Genomic DNA, 21,655 nt, shown 5'->3' with positions numbered 1-21,655 from the left:
CGATCAGATGTCATGTATGAATTAGTAGCGACGGGTTCACATCAACGCGTCCAATCATTGGTCGCGGCGATCTTTGCACGCGTAGTGATCGCCATCGTCATCTCACTCGCTGTTGCAAGCTGTACGTGGTTTGGCCGAAGCTTTATGCCTTTAAAAAAGATATAGATAATAAAGAGTGGCACTGGAATATAGACAGAATGAAGGACAATGACAAGGACAAGGACAATGTCCTAGGCTACCTTCGCTGCGAAACTGTAGCAGCGAAAATCCATCTTAGATATGTAATATAAATTCCGCTACGATGTTAAATAGGAATCTGAACTAAAGAGTTATCTAATTCAGTGTTTTTCAACCTGTGGGTCGCGACTCCCCATGGGGTCGCGAAGCCTCTAAAGGCGGGTCGCGAAAAGTCGTAAAAACTACCTCAGTAAAAAACAATAGAGTTCTAAATATAGATTTATCTGAAATATAATTATGCAAATACATAAATGTTGTATGGATTGAAAAATTCGGTTTCTACAACATCTTTGCATCATCGCGTCATGAAAAAGGTTGAAAAACACTGATCTAATTTATTGTCGCTGCCAAGATTTCGTGGTTTCCTTTTTCAGCCAACATTAACCAGCTTGCTGTTTACAGAGATGGCCGTGGGCGAATGCGACGCGGACAGCGGGCGCGGCGACAGCTCGCTAGCTTCAGAGCTGAAGGACGAAGAACTACCGGAGCACCTGGCGCTCGGCCGCGAGTTCACCTTCCGCGTCACCGTGCTGCAAGCGCACAGCGTGGCCACCGACTACGCCGACGTCTTCTGCCAGTTCAAGTGAGTGCGTAGGCTCAGCTGTCACCTGGCGCTCGGGTGAGTTCACCTTCCGCGTCACCGTGCTGCAAGCGCACAGCGTGGCCACCGACTACGCCGACGTCTTCTGCCAGTTCAAGTGAGTGCGTAGGCTCAGCTGTCACCTGGCTCTACGTCCGGTCCGGTCCGGTCCGGTCTAGTCCGCACTACGGCTAAACCGCCGCGGTTTTTAACCACCTGATTTTATAACCAAGTAAAACAAATGCAAGCGTCCGCAATGCGGCTTTTCCCGCGTATACGTTTCGGGCAATCTCGCGGTTTGGCGGTTTACCGCTTGCGTGAAAAACCGTAGTGCGGACTCAGCCTTAAAGTGTATTTTCATTTTGTCTTTTTAGCCCTAAGTATTCACAACCAACGCAAATAAATGTGTATAAGCAGTGGTGTTTTAATTGCTGTGTTGATTCTGCAGACGACAACATATCAGGCCGCACACTGTGGTATCTTACGAACTTGCAATGTGAGCTATTGTGCAACAAATATGTGTGGTGTGATATGCTGTTGACTGTACTTCATATTTATTAGTATAAACTAAGGCTGAGTTGCACCACCTAGCTTTGACGGTAACTATAACGATAACCGATGTTTTTTGTATGAAGTTTGACAGATTTTTGACATTGGCCAAAGCTGTGTGTACCTGTTATTAGACATACTAAACTTCTATAAGTAAGATTTTCATGTAATTACTTTATATGTAATGTTGTTGGTATGCTAGTTGTTATGATCGTATAGCCATCTCTGTATAACATTTCTGGATAAGCTGTGTGTGCCATAAACGAAGTTGACGCTTGAACACCATAAGGCTTATATTTCTCCGCAGCGATTAGACCTAACCCCCGCCATGTAGGCTGGTCATTTCTCGTGCAAACGTACATTTTTAAAATTGATCATGCGTCAACTTTGTCTATAATATAGACAGCGCACGCTGAATGCGACGCAAGCAGCGTGCGCTGGACTTTTCATTTTCTACCAGTTTATGTGTTTATGTGAGAAGAAATAGAGGAACAGATGTACATAGAAGACACAAAAATGTAAACAGAGTACGACATTACGAGGCTCATTTACTAGCGGTGCAACCAATAGGCGGCCACCCGCGCCGGGCCATCTCTGGAGATACTTTGTTATACCCAGAGATGGCGGCGCGCGAGTGCGACGCAGACGGACGCCGCACTATGCTAATGTCTTCTGCCAATTCAAGTCTAAAGCCTGGTCCGTGAGCACGTAGAATTTTGTCCAATGACCCCAAGCTACCCATCCCTATCGCTCGCGCTTAATTATGTTGCTGTTGCGCTCGCACACTCACTGCGGGCGCCCGTCGCACAGTCGCGACAGCAATATAATTACGCGCGAGCGATAAGGATGGGTAGCTTGGGGTCATTGGACAAAATTCTACGTGCTCACGGACCAGGCTTTAGGGACTACGCTAAAACGCAAGAACGTTCCTGTATCGAAACAGTATAAGCAGACAGAGTGATGCGGACGCGTGAGACGGGATTTCACGCGCGAAGGAGAACGGCACCTTCGCGCTGCCATTTCTGGATCTACCAGTAATAGATTGAGAGATGGCGGCGCGCGGGTGCCACACACAGCGGGCGCCGGACTACGCTGAAGACTTCTTCAAGAGTGGGGACTACGCTTAAACTTATGCAGGCTTACGCAAGAACGTATCTGTATCGTAACATAGTATAAGCAGGCAGTGTGATAAGTGTGATGGGATTTCACGCGGGAAAGGGAGCAGGCACCCTCGCGCTGCCATTTCCGGATCTACCATGTGTGGATTCGGAAATGGCGGCGCGCGAGTGCCACACAGACAACGGACGTATGCTGACGTCACAAGTTCGAGTGAGTGCACAGAGTAGAATATACTTATTTATATTAACCGGCAGACAGTGGTGACTGAGTTCATTGCGGCGCTTCTTCTCAGCACTTGCCAAATGTTGGTCTCGAAGCGCTGGTAGGGTAAAAACATTATGAGACATGTAGAGGCTCCTTAAGAGCAAAATATTTGACGATTTGTAAGCACTATACATATAATAGTCTATACAAATAAAAGAAATTTGACTTTGACTTTAGAAACCTACTCTAAAACTACGCTAAGTCTACGAAAAATTCATACGTGATGTGGATTCTACGATTCAACGTAGAGGAGCGGTCACTCGCGCGCCGCCATCTCTGGGTCCGCCGAATGTACGCACTCAGAGACGGCAGCGGACGAGCGTGACGCAAACAACGGCTGGACTACGCTTATGTCTTCTGCCAGTTGGAGTAAGTTCTTCTTTTTGTCACCAGCCAGGAACATTGTATACCGCCACAATGTACTTGTAAAAGGAAAAAAAAGGTAAATTATGTTTCTACATGGTTTATCCTTTTTTTCCTCTGTGTATTGTGTTGTAAAGATTCATATTTAAATCAAATGTTGCGATGTGCCGATTGTATTGGTTTTGTAACTTGTAGTTCTTAATGTGTCCAAATATGTATTTTTTCTTTATTTGTTTGTTATAAATGTAAAAGAAGAAGTTGCAAAAACCAACCCAACCACGCTCCAATTTCCGACTTCAACAAGAAGTATCTCAAAAAATTGCTAAGAATTCGTATGAAAATAATGATATACTTTCAGTGATCATCCTTACTGTAAAAATATTACTATAATAATTATATAAGTTTAAATAAACTGTGATAAATCTGAGCAAAAAGCGATAGCTATTAAAAATGAGATATTATTATTTTTCATAGCTGTCGGACGTGGGGTAATTTTCTATGGAAGTTGCAACTTCTCCTTAACATACAAGTAATAAATGTACTTGATTGTACAAATATAATGAATTTGAATTTGTAAATGTAATGTTTATTTTTATTTTATTTTATTTTCTTCGGTAAATGTTTACTGTATGTACAGTGAAACAATAACAGTCTAAAAACCACTGCTTAAGAAACTGAACACCATTAACATGTTTTCGCATTTGTGTAACAATATAATGTTAACAAATAAAATAAAATAATTAATTGGATGACATTACATATTGTTACAGCTTCCTACATCGCAACGAAGATGCATTCTCGACGGAACCCGTCAAGAATACAGGAAAAAATACACCACTCGGTTTCTACCACGTACAGAATGTAAGTTAGCTATTTGCTCATTATTTTATTTTTAACTCTAACTAGACTAAAAAAAAGTCATTGGTTTTCAACTATATCTTTACAGCATAAAGTTCAATTTTATGTGGGCTCTGTGGATACAAGAGCCTGGTTAAGGGTTAACAAAATATGTGTAACTAACCGACAATCCATTTTTCCGCAGATCACGGTACCTGTGACGAAATCGTTTGTCGAATACATAAAAACGCAACCGATTGTTTTCGAAGTGTTCGGTCACTACCAGCAACATCCATTGCACAAGGTGAGAATTTATAAACAAATACATAAGACAAAAGTTCATGTCTAAATTGCACCCTTTCTTTTGTCAGTTTTGTGTGGTGTGCAATAAAAAGAATCTCATATCTATCTATCAACTTTCTATCCAGATATCTTAAATTGAGGCACTAAGTTTTCTTCGTTCATGAAATTCTAAACTAATCTTATTGTTATTAATTCAAAGTAGACTCACTTTAAGCTGGCACTTTGCACGTTAAAACTTGTGTAAATATGACAACCACATCACTAAAGTACGGCCAACGAGAAGCGATACCAAATGTAAACAAACCCAATGTCATGGTCGTTTGGAATAGCAGGGGTGCATAACTTTTTAATAGTTAGTTTACATATTTTTGTAGACAATATAGTTTTAAAAAATATCTGGCAAACCATACAAATAGATGTTTTATTGAATTTTGTTATTGTTATAATTTGAATTATTGTATAATGTAGATTTAAATTCAATAGCGAGAATAATAATAACATTTCTGCCTGACAATGTGCCCGGTGTATGGTGCCCTTTTTCATCGAGACTTAAATATATCGGAATAAATAAATAAAATAATAAATAATGTGAATTGCAACAACTATGTATACTAAAATGGATGTCCAAATGTTGACGAATCCGTCTAACTTTGACATATTTTGGCGGGAGAACGAGACATTACGACAAATACACAAGATGGGAAGAGACAGAATAGATTGTCAACTCGACAGTCGAATCCTTTTGTATCGCTGCTAGTTGGCCGTACTTTACACTTCTGTCCATATTTACCAGCGTGCAAAATTCGCCGTATTAAAGTGTTGAAACTTTTGTTGTTCGATAGCAGCAAAGCTTTGTTATGCAGGACGCGAAGCAAGACGGGGTTGTCGCCGGGCGCACGCCGCCCCGGCGTATGTTGCCGCCCTCTATTCCAATCTCGGCGCCGGTTCGCAGCCCTAAGTGGGGCGCTGCTAGTGTTGCACCTCCCTGCTGCTCGAGCCATCTGCATTCTAAACACGATCTGCTGGTGTGGTTCGAGATTTGCGAGTTGGCGCCTAGTGGCGATTACGTGCCTGCGGTGAGTATTGTGCTCTCATAGGCTCTAAGATTTTAATGATTTTAATTGAAATTAGTCACTAAGTTACGGCCAATTCTTCACGACACCACAATAGATAATTTATTGGTCTGCATCTCTCTTGATTTAAAGAGATGATAATACTGAAGTGGAATCCAACTTCACCTGAAATCCTGAACCCGTAGACGCCTAGACAAAAAAAGCCCTAGTTTATTGTAAAAACTTGTACCATCGGCAACAGTGTTAACATTGTCTGTCATGTCATCTCGTTCTATCGCAAACAATCACCATTTGATGAGAGCGAGAGCAAAAACGGATATGAATAGTTAACAGTGTGGCCGTGTGTAAGTACGTAACTCCAAACCTTTCATTTAGCGCGCGTCGTTCCGTATAATTTCTATTAAACCTAACCTGATCATAGCTGATCGATGTCTATCACATTTTAAACAATACAACAACAATTATTAGTGAATTTTTTAAACTATTGACGTGAAATATGAAGTTCAAAATGCACTAAGTTCTGAAACAGTTTTGCAGCATTTTGAACCTTATACCTTTAGAAGAATCTAAATCCACCAGCAAACTGAACCCAACATCTCCTTACCAGGTGGTGGAGCACAGCGACGACTTACCCTGCCGCGGGCTATTCGTGCTGCACCAGGGCATCCAGCGCCGTATCCGCATCACTATCCTGCACGAGCCTTCGTCTGATTTGCAGTGGGCCGATGTCAGGGAGCTTGTTGTTGGTAAGCGACATCAAAACAAATGAAAGTAATAAAAAGCTTGTAATAAATAGTTAATGTATGGACTCTCACAAATTCGAAAGAACTAAGTAACTTACATTTCTTAAAATTTTGCTCTTTGCTTTTCAATCCATTCAATGAGGCATTCGTTTTACTTATAAAGAAAAAAAAATAGAAAGAAAAATTGGTATCTATCATTTTTGCAAATAACGTAGGCAATAAAAACAAAACTAACCATCATTATGTCACGTGTTCCTAGAGGCATGACTTATCATTGTTCAAGTCTTTCGAGATAGTTATTGTTAAAAGCACGATGATTCCTGGACGTTTGCGTTATTACGCGTGTTCAACACCACTAATTTAAAATGTCATTTTCATACTAAATGTCTATTTAAATAAATGTTCAATGCGCGTTTAACTTTTTTGTAATAAGGCCCAGTTAATCTATTATTATGGAGCAATTAGTGAGCATGTAACATTGTCGACAGGCCGCATCCGCAACACGCCAGAGGCTAATGAGGACACAACAGACGGCGACGAGGACGGCGCGCTCTCGCTGGGACTCTTCCCGGGAGAGAGGCCCACGCTCGACGACAGGGCCGTATTCAGGTACATTCCTTCTTTTGTTTTTTTGTGAATCAAGTTTTATCGTTTATTGGAGTGCTATTAACAATATTTAAACCACATTCATGTCCATTATCTATTTTCTGATTCAAGATGTAGGTTGCAGTAAGATTATTAAGATTAACCCCTTGTAGTATGGCTTGGTCTCTTATTTTGACAAAAGTGTGGGGTTTGTAGGAAGTACTCTTAACTGTAGAAAACTTATGACTCGGATTAACGCAGAAAGCTAAACGCTATGAAATGAATCTTAGCTCTCTATAAGATCTGATAACTTATTAGAGAACAATAATTTATGTACTCGTCTTGGCGTTACATAAGTAATATGAAAACAGTTTTTGGTGATCATAATATTTTACCGAACATACTGCATCTATTCTGACTCAGTCTCTGCTCTATTAGCATCCCATCAAATGGAGATTATTGTATAACTTTTCCCTTCCCCAGGTTCGAGGCGGCGTGGGACAGCAGCCTGCACGGCTCGCCGCTGCTCAACAGGGTCAGCGCTAACGGCGAGGTGGTCTACATCACGCTCAGCGCTTACCTCGAGGTAAACTAACACAAATCTAGCGCTTATAATTATTCTGTAGAAGAATAGAATCACATACGTTATTGGGTGACAGACAATATCCTAACGTTATGTAAAGCCCGGTCGCCGAGCACGTAGAATTTCATCCAATGACCCCAAGCTACCCATCCTTATCGCTCGCGCGTAATTATGTTAGTACGCTCGCACACTCGCTGCGGCCGCCCGTCGCACAATCGCGACAGCAATATAATTACGCGCAAACGATAAGGATGGGTAGCTTGGAGTCATTGGACGAAATTCTACGTGCTCGGCGACCGGACTGCAGACTAGACAGTTACAAATCATAGGTATTATATTCAAGCTAACGATACCTAGGTACGCATCTCTAGATAAAAGACGCTTGCAGTTTCCATCTCTCAAAATGCAAGTTTGTATTTTTCCATCTCTGTCGGTGTGGCCCTTAGATTTGATGTATACTTTGCAAACTTTAACCATAGTATTATTTTTCACGATAGGTGGAGAACTGCGGCCGACCAGCCATCATCACAAAGGACCTGTCAGTCGTAGTGGTGGGTCGCGAGGCCCGCTCGGGACGTTCCCTGAAACGGGCCCTGTTCGGGCCCCGCGCCGCCCGCGCAGACCGCATCGCCGGATTATACGAGCTGAGCCTTCACCGGGCCTTGGAGCCAGGTACGGTTGCTAAGAGGTACCTTAAATTCTTTAGGGGTAAAATGACAGACTGGAATACGTTGCAACGGAAATGAGAACTTCGTTCGAGCATTGCATACAGTATGATTTTGATATATTTTTTTAAACCATCATGGGAAGGCTTTGAGCCTACATTCACCTGATGGATGGAAAGTGATGATCAAGTGATGGAATGAGATCTACTTGAACGGTGGAGGAACTGCCTAATCTTACCTCCAACTGCCAAAAACACAACGATGCTGTACATTGTACGATCCCAGTTGTTTTTTTAACTTTATTTAGGATTACTAAGGTGATGTATATTGACGACATGCTGGTTTTCACAGGTGTACAGCGACGACAGAGACGCGTATTGGACACCAGCGGAACATACGTGCGAGGCGAAGAGAACCTTCATGGCTGGAGGCCACGCGGGGACTCGCTGATATTCGACCACCAGGTCAGTGGATGCTTTACGACTGATATAAAATTAATTTGTCTCGTCAATCACTTGGTTTTATCCTTGATTAAAACCTAACACTGTTTTCGTCAGTGAAATATGTACTACACTCGACATCAAATAAATCGCACCTCCCGCGACAAGCATTTTCAAACGAATGCTTCCCCACTTCCCACCAATATTGGCACCATTTGAAAGCCTAGTTCTAACCTTCATTTCACTAAAGGAAAGGTTTTTATCCCAAAAATGTGTCTTTAGAAGGATCTAGAGTCACTTCTTCAAAAAATAGGTAGTTACGGTAGAGCCAACTTTTATGGCTATAAAATTGTTAAGTTGGGATTAATCGCTATTCATCTGTTAAAGAGGACACGTGAGATCATTATTTGGTTTTATATCCATAAAAATTGGACTAATTGATCCCATAGGTGGGCCCAAAGTGAGGTATTTTTTCAAGTCACATTTATGGTATAATGTTAATCATTTATTAAGAAATTAAATGTGTTTTTCATTAAGTATATTTATTGGGCTTTCAAATAACACCAATATTGTTGGGGCACCATGATTGTGTCAGAAGAAAATCGTTAAAGTTCGCGTCGCGGAAGGTGCGGTTTATTTGATGTTGAGTATATATCTTTTGTGCCTTTTCTGAATTACTTCATTTTTTTTATGATGGTGTTTTGATCACTTGGTGGTAGAACAACGAACAAAACAGCTTCGAGCTTAGCGTTAATGATGTGGTGCCCCATAAAAAATCCAACCGTATTCTTTTCGTTTCATACCAGGAACATTGCGACATTCCAGTTCAAATTCATATCACTTACTGCAAAGAACTACTTCTGATGTTCAGTGTTGGCTCATGGCTTTAGTGTATGGATACTCGATCATATGCAAGCTACTGTGGTGTAATTTGGCTCTTATATCGCATATTAGGGGGCGTCCATTTATTACGTGAGACGTTTAGGGGGGGAGGGGGTCAAGAAAAACCTCACTAAATCTCACGTAGGGGAGAGGGGGGATCTCGACAAATATCACGTAATTTTTTTTCGTGTAAGAAAAAGGGTGACATTGCGACAAAACTGGGTTATTTTAAATTAAAAAAAAAATATTTTGTGATGATAATGATAAATTATTCAATTTTTTATTCTAAACCTTCTAAACAATAAAGAAATTAGGAGAAACGGTTTTTTTAATATTAAATCCTAATCGAAGCATAGATAACCCATTTACATTGCAAATAATATGCATTTTAAGAAATCTCACGTGAGATTTTGGGGAGGGGGAGGGGGTCTTTAAAAATCTCACCAAGGGGAGCGGGAGGGTTGAAAAATTGCCAAAATTGTCTCACGTAATTAATGGACGCCCCCTTACTAAGACGTTACTTGTCCTCAGTGGGAGTTGGAGAAAATGACGCGGCTGGAGCAAGTGGGGCGCACGCGGCATTTCTTGGCGCTGCGCGAGCGACTGCGCCACGGGCACGACAACTCCGTCGCGCCCAACGACTTCACCAAGACGGAGAAGGTGGGTTCTGTGCCCTTGTGTTAAGGTTCAAGTTGGTTTGAACATCCACGACAACTCCGTCGCGCCCAACGACTTCACCAAGACGGAGAAGGTGGGTTCTGTGCCCTTGTGTTAAGGTTCAAGTTGGTTTGAACATCCACGACAACTCCGTCGCGCCCAACGACTTCACCAAGACGGAGAAGGTGGGTTCTGTGCCCTTGTGTTAAGGTTCAAGTTGGTTTGAACATCCACGACAACTCCGTCGCGCCCAACGACTTCACCAAGACGGAGAAGGTGGGTTCTGTGCACTTGTGTTAAGGTTCAATATGGTTTGATTGAACGTCAGATTAATAACGTACACGGATACATTACATTTATGTGTGTTAAAATCCAAATAATATGTTTATACATCATAGGATTTGCCTAAGATATCCAAATGTCTTTTGGATACCTTCGATTAGGCAAATCGATGCTGCCAAAAGCAAAAAATAGTCGACGGTGCGTAGCGTACTAGACTAGACGCGTATTCGTCACTGTACGCTTGTTTGCAGCTTACACACAAATAATGATTTGTTTTTTAAAGTAGCAGTTACTTTAAGATTGATTGCAGAAGTGTGACTTCTGAAGTAAATGTCTGAAAAAATAAACCTTTAGGGCTGATTTTCAATACTCGGATAACTTTTAGCTGAAGAATAAGTTTGGCACATTGACAGATTTAGTATGGGAAACATGTCAAAATGACACGATTATTCTTTAGTTAAAAGATATCTGACGATTGGAAAATCAGCCCTAAATCTGTTTTTATTAAAAAAAAAACTCATTTCAATTGTCGGAAAGTGTCCAGTCCGCTATTGTTATCAATTAGTTTGTAACCACGTGACCCCTCACAGGAGGTATCCAACATGGCGGCGAAGGCGGCGGCGGAGTGCGCGCACGCACCACGTGATGAATCCGCGCACCAGCCGTGGGAGATGACGCCGCGCGAGCGCGAACTGGCTACGAAATACATCAAGCTCATACAGGGTGAGTGTATACACAATGTATAGTCTGGTCCGGGAGCAGGTAGAATTTTGTCCAATGACCCCAAGCTACCCATCCTTATCGCTTGCGCGTAATTATATTGCTGTCGCGACTGTGGGACGGGCGCCCGCAGTGAGTGTGCGAGCGTGACAGCAACATAATTACGTGCGAGCGATAAGGATGGGTAGCTTGGGGTCATTGGACAAAATTCTACGTGCACCCGGGCCAGACTATAGCTGTGCAGATTCTGCCATACAGAAGAAGAAACGGCCATGCATGATCTCTGCTCATGCGGCCCGCTTATTAGCAAAAGAAGTATCCATCTCGGGCGACACATCATGCACCCGGATGCGATAGCAGATATCACGCACCAAAGAATCTGGAAATTTATAGACTCAACGGGATTCAGCAGTGAACTCTAAACACAAGGGCTGCCACAATAGATCAAATCTGGTCGAGCTGGCGCAAATGTAGGCCCAAAAAACCAATAATAATAATAATACACAATGTAATACAACAACCGTAACTATGTAACAATCGGGCGATGTGGAAATTGGGGGAGGCTTATATTCAATAGTGCACGTCCTGTGGCTGAAATAATGACGATGGTGAATCGTAACTGTAACATTTTGTAGATTGTAAAGTAGGTATATCGTGAAAAGCACGCCGAACTGACGGCTGATGGGGCAAAGTTCTGGAATAAGCCTTAAAGTTCTGAAATGACAAGTTGGTAACAAATATTAAGATTTAAGGTACAATTCCAAGACGGGCCGCAGACCGCAAACTGCAAAACACTATGAAATCGGTAGCGCGGCATTGCTGCTGCGGCGTACTGCAGATTTCATAGAGTTTTGCAGTTTGGAATAATTGTACCCTTAGACTCCGCCTTTATCCGAAACTATCCGTAACTTTTGAATCAGTTTCGGTTACGGTTATGGATATTTTTTATTTCGGATATCCGATAGTTTCGGTTACGGTTACGGATATCCATAACATCCCTGCTTGGTAAGATGGCCCTCTCCGTCCCGCTCATACCTTTTAAAATGGCTTCTCCACCTCATTTAAGCCAGAAACTTGAATTTTGGGCACATTAGAATAATAATTTTTAACCAAGGTAGATAAAGTTAAAAACGGGATTATTTCCAAAAAACCAAAAATTGTCGACAATTACAGCAAGAATTTACCAAGTGTTATCGTTTCAGCCAAATGACGTCCACTGCTGGACAAAGGCCTCCCCCAAGGTTTTCCACAATGAACGGTCCTGCGCTGCCCGCATCCAGGCTCTTCCCGCGACCCTTACCAGATCGTCGGTCCACCTAGTAGGAGGCCTGCCCACGCTACGTTTTCCAGCCCGTGGTCGCCACTCGAGAACTTTCCTGCCCCAACGGCCATCGTCTCTACGAGCTATGTGCCCCGCCCACTGCCACTTGATTTTAGCAATTCTGCGAGCTATGTCGGTTACTTTGGTTCTCCTTAGTGTTATAGTACTTAATTAACCTCGGTACCTAGCCCAAACCACGTTTCGACGAACTCACATATTTCAGCAAGTTACATAATACATTAGTAAATAGGTACATTACATAAAATCAATAAAAGTAAAGTTTTATTAGCTACAAAATAATTCCAATCTTTAGAAGACAGGTTCCGAGGTTAATTAAAGTTCATTACTGGTTAAGTTAGGTTAGTTAAAGTTAATTACTGGTTAAGTTAGGTTAACTAAGAAGATGCCCTTCTGCTCTGGGTGTGCCGTTCAAGTTGATAGAAGGAAATGGGTTGGCCACTTGCGGAGCACCGCGCACAAGAACAAGTGCGCGGCGGTCGCTCAGGACGGAGTCGTTGAAGTCGCGTCTGCGTTCCGCGGTCGCATAGCCTCCTACAGGTTACCGGTGACGACCGAAACAGAACATTCTTTTCCAGACTTATTTTTAAAAAGCGTAGAATTCAAACTCTACAAACTTTTACAGAGTTCTCTTAAAAAACATGTAAGCATCAAAGTAAATTTAGAATATTTTGGTAATTTCCTTTTGTTCAAAAATAACGAACAACAAATAAAATCGTTCGCAACTAAAAATATTATTGTTCATCGTAACTTTGCATTTAAGCGCTTATTTACATCAGTATTAAATATCATAAAAAAGAAGGTTGAAGAGTTTCAGGAACGTGATAGTGGATGGACTTTTCTGAGTAATGTTTATTTAGAAGTAAATATTAACAAATATGATCCATTATGTGGATCTGGGTCGACTTATGTTGATTTGCCACCAGTGATAAAGAAGAAAAAAGCGTGTGTCAATATTAATAAAATTTTATAAAAAAAAATAAAACCGACTCCAAAAAACCTACACTAAAAAGTAGAAAAATAATTACTAATTTCCTGCTTATTTATTAGGACGAATTAATATTTATGTAGGTATACCATGATTGATACTTCTGGAGTCGGTGCCAAGATTATGAAACATGTAAAGTTTGCCTAAAATAAAATAAAATTTTACTTATTTCTTGCTTTTTAGTTAACTAATTATTACCTTGATGTTACCACTGAAGGTAGGCAGTACATTGACACCATATTCTTCATGTCTAGTGTTAATAATATTCCATACAAAATACAGGTTACCATATAGGAAACCTAAAAGACCTTAAACCGACAGCTCACCTTAAAAACATGAAAGAATACAACTGTTGGTCTATTTGCACTTATAATATTTAAAGAATTATCCTCCAACTCCTAAGCATTAAGGAGTTGTACCTACCATGACCAATTCATCATGATGAGATGATGAATATCTGATGTGAACACTTGAATAACTTTAGAAACTATACTTATTTATAAAATTAAAAGAATTATCCTCCAATTCCTAAGCATAAAGGAGTTTTACCTTCTATCATCNCCTGTATATTCAACATTAGATTCTTGAGCTGAAATTGCGATGATGAAAAAAGAGTTCTATTCGAACTTATGGAAAGGGAAAACTTCCAATCGATAAAACCGCCTGAATTCTACCGTTTTGATTTTGTATTTCCTTTATTATGTCTACGAGTATTTTGTGTGCAATGAAAATTATCTATCTAGTTCAAATTCTTTCTTAAGCCCTTTTCAGGGCACTTACTCAACCATCTATCTCCGCAGGTCGGATAGGCTCCGGCGGCAAGGAACTAGAAGCGGCCGGGTCGCCCGCTACCCCAGTCGACGAAGGCGTATCAGCCGACCTGTCTACGCCCAGCCTGCTGTCGTCCATCCACAGCGCGAGCAGCTTCGAGTTAGTGCTACACCTTTGCGTTAAACTGATATCTAAGTTAGATCCCATCTTTTGTTTTTTTCACCGCTTCGATGGTGGCTGGAGGGGAATGGTGTGAGTGTTGGGAAGAGGTGCGATTTCGGTGTATTGGTGTGGGTGATGGAGGTGGAAATACATTGAAATCGTTTTTGGAAAGAGTGATCAGTTAGCTTTAGTTTTGTAATCTATTTGTCATTCACGTTCGTTTTAAACAACAAAGCTGCTAGGCTAGTAATCCTACATAGTATAGTAACATCATTAAAATTCAAGCAAAACCATTGTCCAGACAACAGCACATCAGGCTACATTTTATCTACTATTACAACAATATTAGATAATGTTTGGCTTGGAGGAGGCCTTTGTCCAGCAGTGGACGTCATTTGGCTGAAACGAACGAACGAGATGGTGTTTAAAGCTCATCAAGTGCTGTTGTCTGTACTTTCAATGTTGTATTTATCACAATGCTGTTATTTAAAGAAATTTTACAGCAAAAATAGATTAAATAAAAATACATTTATTTCCATAATCCCATTCAAAACTGGTTATTATATTCCAATTTTAATACTGAAAAAAACTAAAGTTACTCGATCACTCGCCGCATTTCTTCTCATAGCTCGCGTCATATCTCGCCAGCTACTATGACACCCTACGAGCCAAGCGCCACCGTTAAGGGACTTCGCTTCATAACATGGCCCTGAAGGTTTGGGAATTTTGGAACCGCACAGTGCGTTAACTTTTGCTCGCTCTTTCTATTGGTTGGTGAAATCTGATTTATTTTCTACTCCTTTTCTGTTTATTTTTTTCTTCATACAACACTTCGCCTAGCTTATTTCAACAAATCAATAAGAAATCTGCTGACGAATCTCTGCTTCGAAACACCAAGCGACTTTGACTTATTAACCTCAAAACATTGACTTATTTAAAAAAAACTTATTTTATGTCACTCACATGTTGACTATCTAACCTCTATTGAAGATGATTTTTCAGCAGATTTAGTAATTTATTTTAGATACCAACACATTTTATTTACTCATATTTTAACTTTAGTTTACAGGATAACTTTTATGAAGTTCGTTCGACCTTTTGTTCGTTTATTTAAATTTGATTGTCAATGCGTAACCCCCTTGTAACCTACTCTTACGTGGTGTGTCAGTATCGAACTGTCGCGTACTTACAGACATGCTCACCCGAGAATACGCTGTTCGAGAAATCCATCACTGTTTGGATGGGCGCTGTGATGATGGGTGGCGCTGTACGTGCCGGAGTGATGATGATAATATCATTTTGGATTGGATTCGATCTATGTTTATTCAAACTAAATCGTCAATTGGGTATTTGACACCATTTCCCAATAATTCTAAAGCACAACTTTTTTAAAAAGACACTTCTTTCTGGTCTTAAAAACTTAATTAATTTTTAATTACCTGTAAATTACGATTTTTCGTTGCATTATAATTGAAAAAAGTAGTTTCATTGAGTTGATAAAATTGTGACGTCACATGCTAGTATTGCCGTACAAAATCTATGGGAGAGTGTCGTTTTGACAGTTTTAAAAAGTACGTCAATTGATTGGTGGTGTCAAATACCCTATTCGTACACCGCCCTAGCATACTGCTAGCCCGAGCGCGTGTTGCTAGAGAAGTCGATGCCGAGAAGGGCGTAGCACATTTTACGTGCGGTAGTGATGATTCCGATGTATTTTATTGAGCCCGGCAGTTAACGTTTACTATCTCTTTACAGACTGCACCCGAGCGCACGCTGCTAGATTGGGCTTTACTGTATTCAAACTGTACGCGTATACAATCCCCACTTACAGACTATGCTTCCCCGAGCGTGCTCTTCTAGAAAAATCCATGTCCGGTCCTGTACTTGCCGGAGCTATTATAATTACGCGATTCCGATCTATGTTTATCCAACTCTAACTGATAATGTATCAATCCGTCGACAACCCTAAACCGTCTCACTTAACAAACTATCTAGGCTCACCCGAACGTGCGTTTCTAGAGACGTCCATATCGGGCTTCTTTACGTCCGCTAGTGATGTATCCGTTGTATTTTTATCGAACTTCGGCTGTCAACGAGTACCGTCCCTTTTACAGATTAAGACTGAGCATGCGCTCCTAGAGAAATCTATGTCAGGCGCAAACGCAGGCGCGAATTACGCGCGATAGTGATTAGAATGATGATTTTCCTTATGTTTATTCAACGCCACCACCGAACCCCGGTCGTCATATACCATCCCTTTTGCAGACTGTGCTCTCCCGAGCGTGCGCTTCTCGAGAAGTCCATGTCTGGTTGGGCGGGCGCGGCGGGCGTGGGCAGCGCCCTGGCGGCGGGCGCGCTGTACGTGCCGGAGTGATAATGTCCCGTCTTTACATACTATGCTAGCTCGGACGCGCGGTGCTAGAGAAATCGATGTTGTACTGTCGTGGGCGCGTTTTTCGTGTTAGAATGGAATCACAGGGGCTCGCAAATATTTGTCAATGAGCATATCGTTCTTACAGGCTATGCTCCTGCTATGATCCAGGTTATGGGCGGCTCATTATACGTGACGGAATGATTTTGACCATGACAACCTGTCAACACCTTTACTGTCTGCCCTTACAGGCTATGCTCTCCCGAGCGAGCCCTTCTAGAAAAATCCATGTCTGGCTGGGCGGGCGCAGCGGGCGTGGGCGGCGCCCTAGCAGCGGGCGGGCGCAGTTTACGTGCCCGAGTCATTTTGTTCGTTCATATTCACAGATTATGCTCTCCCGAGCGTGCGCTTCTAGAAAAGTCCATGTCTGGTTGGGCGGGCGCGGCGGGCGTGGGCGGCGCCCTAGCGGCGGGCGCGCTGTACGTGCCGGAGTGGTCATAATGATGTGATTCCGATTAGTTTAAATCCGGTTCTGTTAATACGTCAATCCCTAACTTCGCCTACTGGCAGACTATGCTCACCTGCGTGCGCTCCTAGAGAGGTCCATGTCGGCTTTTGTACACATGCTAGTTATGTTTCCGATGTATTTTTATCGAACCTCGGCTGACAACGTGTACCGTCCCTTTTATAGACTATGATCGCCCTAGCGAGCGCTGCTAGAGAAGTCTCTGTTAGGTTGAGCGGTTAGTGAGCGATCTTGGGCTCGTAATACATGTCCGAGTGATGCTGACCATGATCTTTTTTTATTCAACCCGCCATGTCGCGTATTTACAGACTATATGACGTGCCCTCCTCGAGAAATCCATGCCTGGTTGAGAGGGCGCTGTAATGGCAGCCTAGGCGGCGCATTATACGTGCCGGAGTGATTTTGACCATGACAACCTGTCAACACCTTTACTGTCTGCCCTTACAGGCTATGCTCCCCCGAGCGTGCGCTTCTAGAAAAGTCCATGTCTGGCTGGGCGGGCGCGGCAGGCGTGGGCGGCGCCCTAGCGGCGGGCGCGCTGTACGTGCCGGAGCTATTATGATGACGCGATTCCGATCTATGTTTATCCAACCCTAACTGATAATGTATCAATTCGTCGTCAACCCTAAACCGTCTCACTTAACAAACTATCTAGGCTCACCCGAGCGTGCGCTTCTAGAGACGTCCATATCGGGCTTCTTTACGTCCGCTAGTGATGTATCCGTTGTATTTTTATCGAACCCCGGCTGTCAACGTATACCGCTCCTTTTACAGATTAAGACTGAGCATGCGCTCCTAGAGAAATCTATATCGGGCGCAAACGCGGGTGCGAATTACGCGAGATAGTGATTAGAATGATGATTTTCCTTATGTTTATTAACGCCACCACCGAACCCCGGTCGTCATATACCATCCCTTTTGCAGACTGTGCTCTCCCGAGCGTGCTCTTCTCGAGAAGTCCATGTCTGGTTGGGCGGGCGCGGCGGGCGTGGGCGGCGCCCTAGCAGCGGGCGCGCTGTACGTGCCGGAGTGATAATGTCCCGTCTTTACATACTGCTAGCTCGGACGCGCGGTGCTAGAGAAACCGATGTTGTACTTTCGCGGGCACGTTTTAAGTGTTAGAATGGAATCACAAGGGCACGCAAATATTTGTTTATTCATCCCTGTCAATGAGTATATCGTTCCTTCAGACTATGGTCTCCCGAGTGCGCTCTCCTTGAAAAGTCTATGTTATATTGGGTGGCGTAGGAGCGGGCACGTTATACGTGCTTGCGGGCTCACGATGATGACGTAATTCTTACAGGCTATGCTCTCCCGAGCGTGCGCTTCTAGAAAAGTCCATGTCCGGCTGGGCGGGGATTGAGATCTTTTTTTAATCAACCCCAATTGTTCTGTTCTTACAGACTGCGTGATAATTCTTCTGCCAGCCATTTATCTTATCTCAACCGTCATTGTCATACTGTCCTTGCAGATTATGCTCTCCCGAGCGTGCGCTTCTCGAAAAGTCCATGTCTGGTTGGGCGGGCGCGGCGGGTGTGGGCGGCGCCCTAGCGGCGGGCAGGCGCAGTTTACGTTCCCGAGTCATTTTGTTCGTTCATATTCACAGATTATGCTCTCCCGAGCGTGCGCTTCTGGAAAAATCCATGTCGGGCTGGGCGGGCAGCGGGCGGGAGTGAAAATGTCCCGTCTTTTACTGCTAGCCCGGGCGCCCGGTGTTAGAGAAATTAAGTGTCAGAATGGAATCACAAGAGCACGCAAATCTTTGTCAATAAAATTCATAAAATTCATTTATTTTTGCAAATAGGCTTTTAAAAAGCGCTTTTACACGCAATGAGCATATCGTTCTTACAGGCCGCGGGCGCGCTGTACGTGCCGGATTGATAATGTCCCGTCTTTACATACTATGCTAGCTCGGACGCGCGGTGCTAGAGAAATCGATGTTGTACTTTCGTGGGCGCGTTTTACGTGTTAGAATGGAATCACAAGGGCACGCAAATGTTTGTTTATTCACCCCTGTCAATGAGTATATCGTTCCTTCAGACTACCATCTCCCGAGCGCGCTCTCCTTGAAAAGTCTATGTCGTATTGGGTGGCGCAGGAGCGGGCACGTTGTACGTGCTCACGTTGTTGACATAATTTTTACAGGCTATGCTCCCCGGAGCGTGCGCTTCTCGAAAAGTCCATGTCTGGCTGGGCGGGCGCGGCGGGCGTGGGCGGCGCCCTAGCAGCGGGCGCGCTGTACGTGCCGGAGTGCGAGGAGGTGCGCGTGTCGGCGGCCGTGGCGCGGCGCGGCCACCTCAACGTGCTGCAGCACGGCACGCATGGCTGGAAGAAGCGGTGGCTGGTATGTGACGGTTTTAGGCTGAGTTGCACCGACTTACTTTAACTGTAACCAGGCCTGTTCATCTCCAAAAGTTTACATCGAAAACAAAACACGCACGATGGCCCACCTACAGGATACTATTCGACAAGGCCTCACATACGAGCGAACATTGACTCACGCACGCGTATTCTTGTGTATGATGGAAGAAAATAAAGAAAATGGTGTACTAAATACTGTGCAGTATTTAACTGCCTAAATAATAATAAAAACACAGAATGTACTTTTTTAAGCTGCCTCAAGACACTGAGAGGTAAATAAGTAGTTAATATTATTCGTGATAATTCATGCTAAATCATGTATTTCCTCCGCCATTTTCCGCAGTTTGGCACCTCACGTCACATCATTTTACTTAAGTCAGCCCTATAGCTTCGGCGCAGTGCCGATCACTGACGTTTGTCAACAAAATGGTGCTTGACTCTTGAGACAGGCTAAATTACACCATATTGTTAATGACAATGAGCATACATTTTTTTAAATACCTTCGCGAAGTAAAACTTCTGTACGTAGTACTTATTATTATTCTGTGCTGTAACTAACAGTAACGGCGTCTCGTAGTGCAGGGAAAAGTTGAGGGCACCAGACCAAGTGGTAGATCACCAATGAGATGGACGGACCAGATCAAGGCCGCAACTAAGGGCTCGGTTAGCGAAAGTACCTGGAAAGCTGCAGTCCGCGAGGAATGGCGCCGTATTACGAGGAACATCACTCTGAATCGTGATTCACAATGATGACCACGACCACTCTGACAAGAGTTTACCGACTGAGAAGAAGAGAACAGTAACCGGTGTTTTTTGTATTTGAGTTTGATATATTTTTGACGTTGGTTAAAGTTAAAGTAAGATGGTGCGACTCAGCCTTATTTAGGTTTGTCTTTTTGGTATCTTTTAACATGAATTATGGGCTAAGTCATAATGAGACTTTGTTATGCGTATGGCATTGGCCAATTCATGGGTGGTATGGGCTAAGTATTTTGAGAACTTTTTATATGAATAGTAAAATCTTATTGAGACCTTTAAACGTCAATTGTGGTCTTGTCTTGGGACTATTTACATGGATTTAGTCTTTTTAGGAATTACTTCTTACGCCAATAATATTTGCCAAGTCTTTTTAGTTTTTTTTATACAGTCCTTTTGGGACGCAGTTGAAGTATCGGACCGGCTCGATATAAATATCGATGTTTTAATCGATAGGTGGTGCGGCGACCGTACGTGTTCATCTACCGCGACGAGCGCGACCCCATCGAGCGCGCGGTCATCAACCTCGCCAACGCGCACGTGGAATACTCTGAAGACCAGGAACAGATGGTCCGCATGCCCAACACCTTCAGGTAACTACCGCAATGTGGTCTCTACTGCTGTTGAATTAGGAACTAGTTTGCTCTGCACGAGCGCGACCCATCGAGCGCGCGGTCATCAACCTCGCCAACGCGCACGTGGAATACTCTGAAGACCAGGAACAGATGGTCTGCATGCCCAACACCTTCAGGTAACTACCGCACTGTAGCCTCTACTGCAATCGTATTAGGTGCCAGTTTTCTCTGCACAAGCGCGACCCATCGAGCGCGCGGTCATCAACCTCGCCAACGCGCACGTGGAATATTCTGAAGACCAGGAGCAGATGGTCCGCATGCCCAACACCTTCAGGTAACTACCACGAGACAAATGTATAATACTTCCCGTGGGTGCCGATAGAAGGCGAATTATGATGACATCATGCCTCGTCTAACCGCCTGGCCCGCAGAGTGTAGGTTAATTCCTACTTTTTGAATCTGGTAACTTTTCAGTACTTTTTACCGATATGGAAACCTCGTAAACAATTTCTCCGTTTTTAAATTGACCGATCACTTTTTCTTGCAAACAATTTGCATGAACAATTTAATTTATCTGACAATGTTTATTTACTCGATTGGTATACGATCGCTCGCGTGAATCTGTCACAAAAACGTTTGTGATGCGGTCAAAATCAACTCATCATCTTACCAAAAGCTTAAATAAGGATTTTTGACTTTTAACGCTTAGGCGTGCGATATTTTTTACAATATCACCCTACTGGGCGAATATATTTCATTGATAACTCTCTGTGAGCCTGCTCAATGAACTGCGTAACCCTAAAAATGCTTATTTCTTCAGCGTGGTGAGCAAGGAGCGCGGCTACCTGCTGCAGACATTGGGCGACAAGGAGGTGCACGACTGGCTCTATGCCATCAACCCGCTGCTGGCCGGGCAGATAAGGT

At 43.1% G+C, this 21,655-nt stretch overlaps 1 protein-coding gene across 10 annotated transcripts in view; it reads left to right on the top strand.

Annotated features, from left to right (window-relative positions):
- LOC114351351 (kinesin family member unc-104) overlaps positions 1–21,655 on the top strand; it is a 66,521-nt gene that overhangs the window by 40,111 nt on the left and 4,755 nt on the right. For 5 of the 10 annotated variants that reach the window (XM_028302539.1, XM_028302538.1, XM_028302537.1 and 2 more), the window contains 15 exons: positions 640–820; positions 3,883–3,973; positions 4,155–4,253; positions 5,116–5,328; positions 5,933–6,071; positions 6,557–6,677; positions 7,137–7,239; positions 7,734–7,908; positions 8,253–8,365; positions 9,755–9,883; positions 10,753–10,885; positions 14,010–14,139; positions 19,185–19,383; positions 20,613–20,749; positions 21,552–21,653. In XM_028302539.1, the coding sequence (XP_028158340.1) occupies positions 640–820; positions 3,883–3,973; positions 4,155–4,253; positions 5,116–5,328; positions 5,933–6,071; positions 6,557–6,677; positions 7,137–7,239; positions 7,734–7,908; positions 8,253–8,365; positions 9,755–9,883; positions 10,753–10,885; positions 14,010–14,139; positions 19,185–19,383; positions 20,613–20,749; positions 21,552–21,653 (2,065 nt within the window). Of the gene's footprint in view, positions 1–639; positions 821–3,882; positions 3,974–4,154; positions 4,254–5,094; positions 5,329–5,932; positions 6,072–6,556; positions 6,678–7,136; positions 7,240–7,733; positions 7,909–8,252; positions 8,366–9,754; positions 9,884–10,752; positions 10,886–14,009; positions 14,140–19,184; positions 19,384–20,612; positions 20,750–21,551; positions 21,654–21,655 lie in introns of all 10 variants that reach the window. The other 5 variants (XM_028302536.1, XM_028302532.1, XM_028302533.1 and 2 more) reach the window with 1 other exon arrangement.

Source organism: Ostrinia furnacalis, unplaced genomic scaffold (assembly GCF_004193835.3).
Source record: "Ostrinia furnacalis isolate ACB-3 unplaced genomic scaffold, ASM419383v2 OfSCF1131, whole genome shotgun sequence".
Classification (NCBI taxonomy): domain Eukaryota; kingdom Metazoa; phylum Arthropoda; class Insecta; order Lepidoptera; family Crambidae; genus Ostrinia; species Ostrinia furnacalis.
Note: the sequence above shows the minus strand (reverse complement) of the source record. Positions and strands in the feature narration are given on the sequence as shown.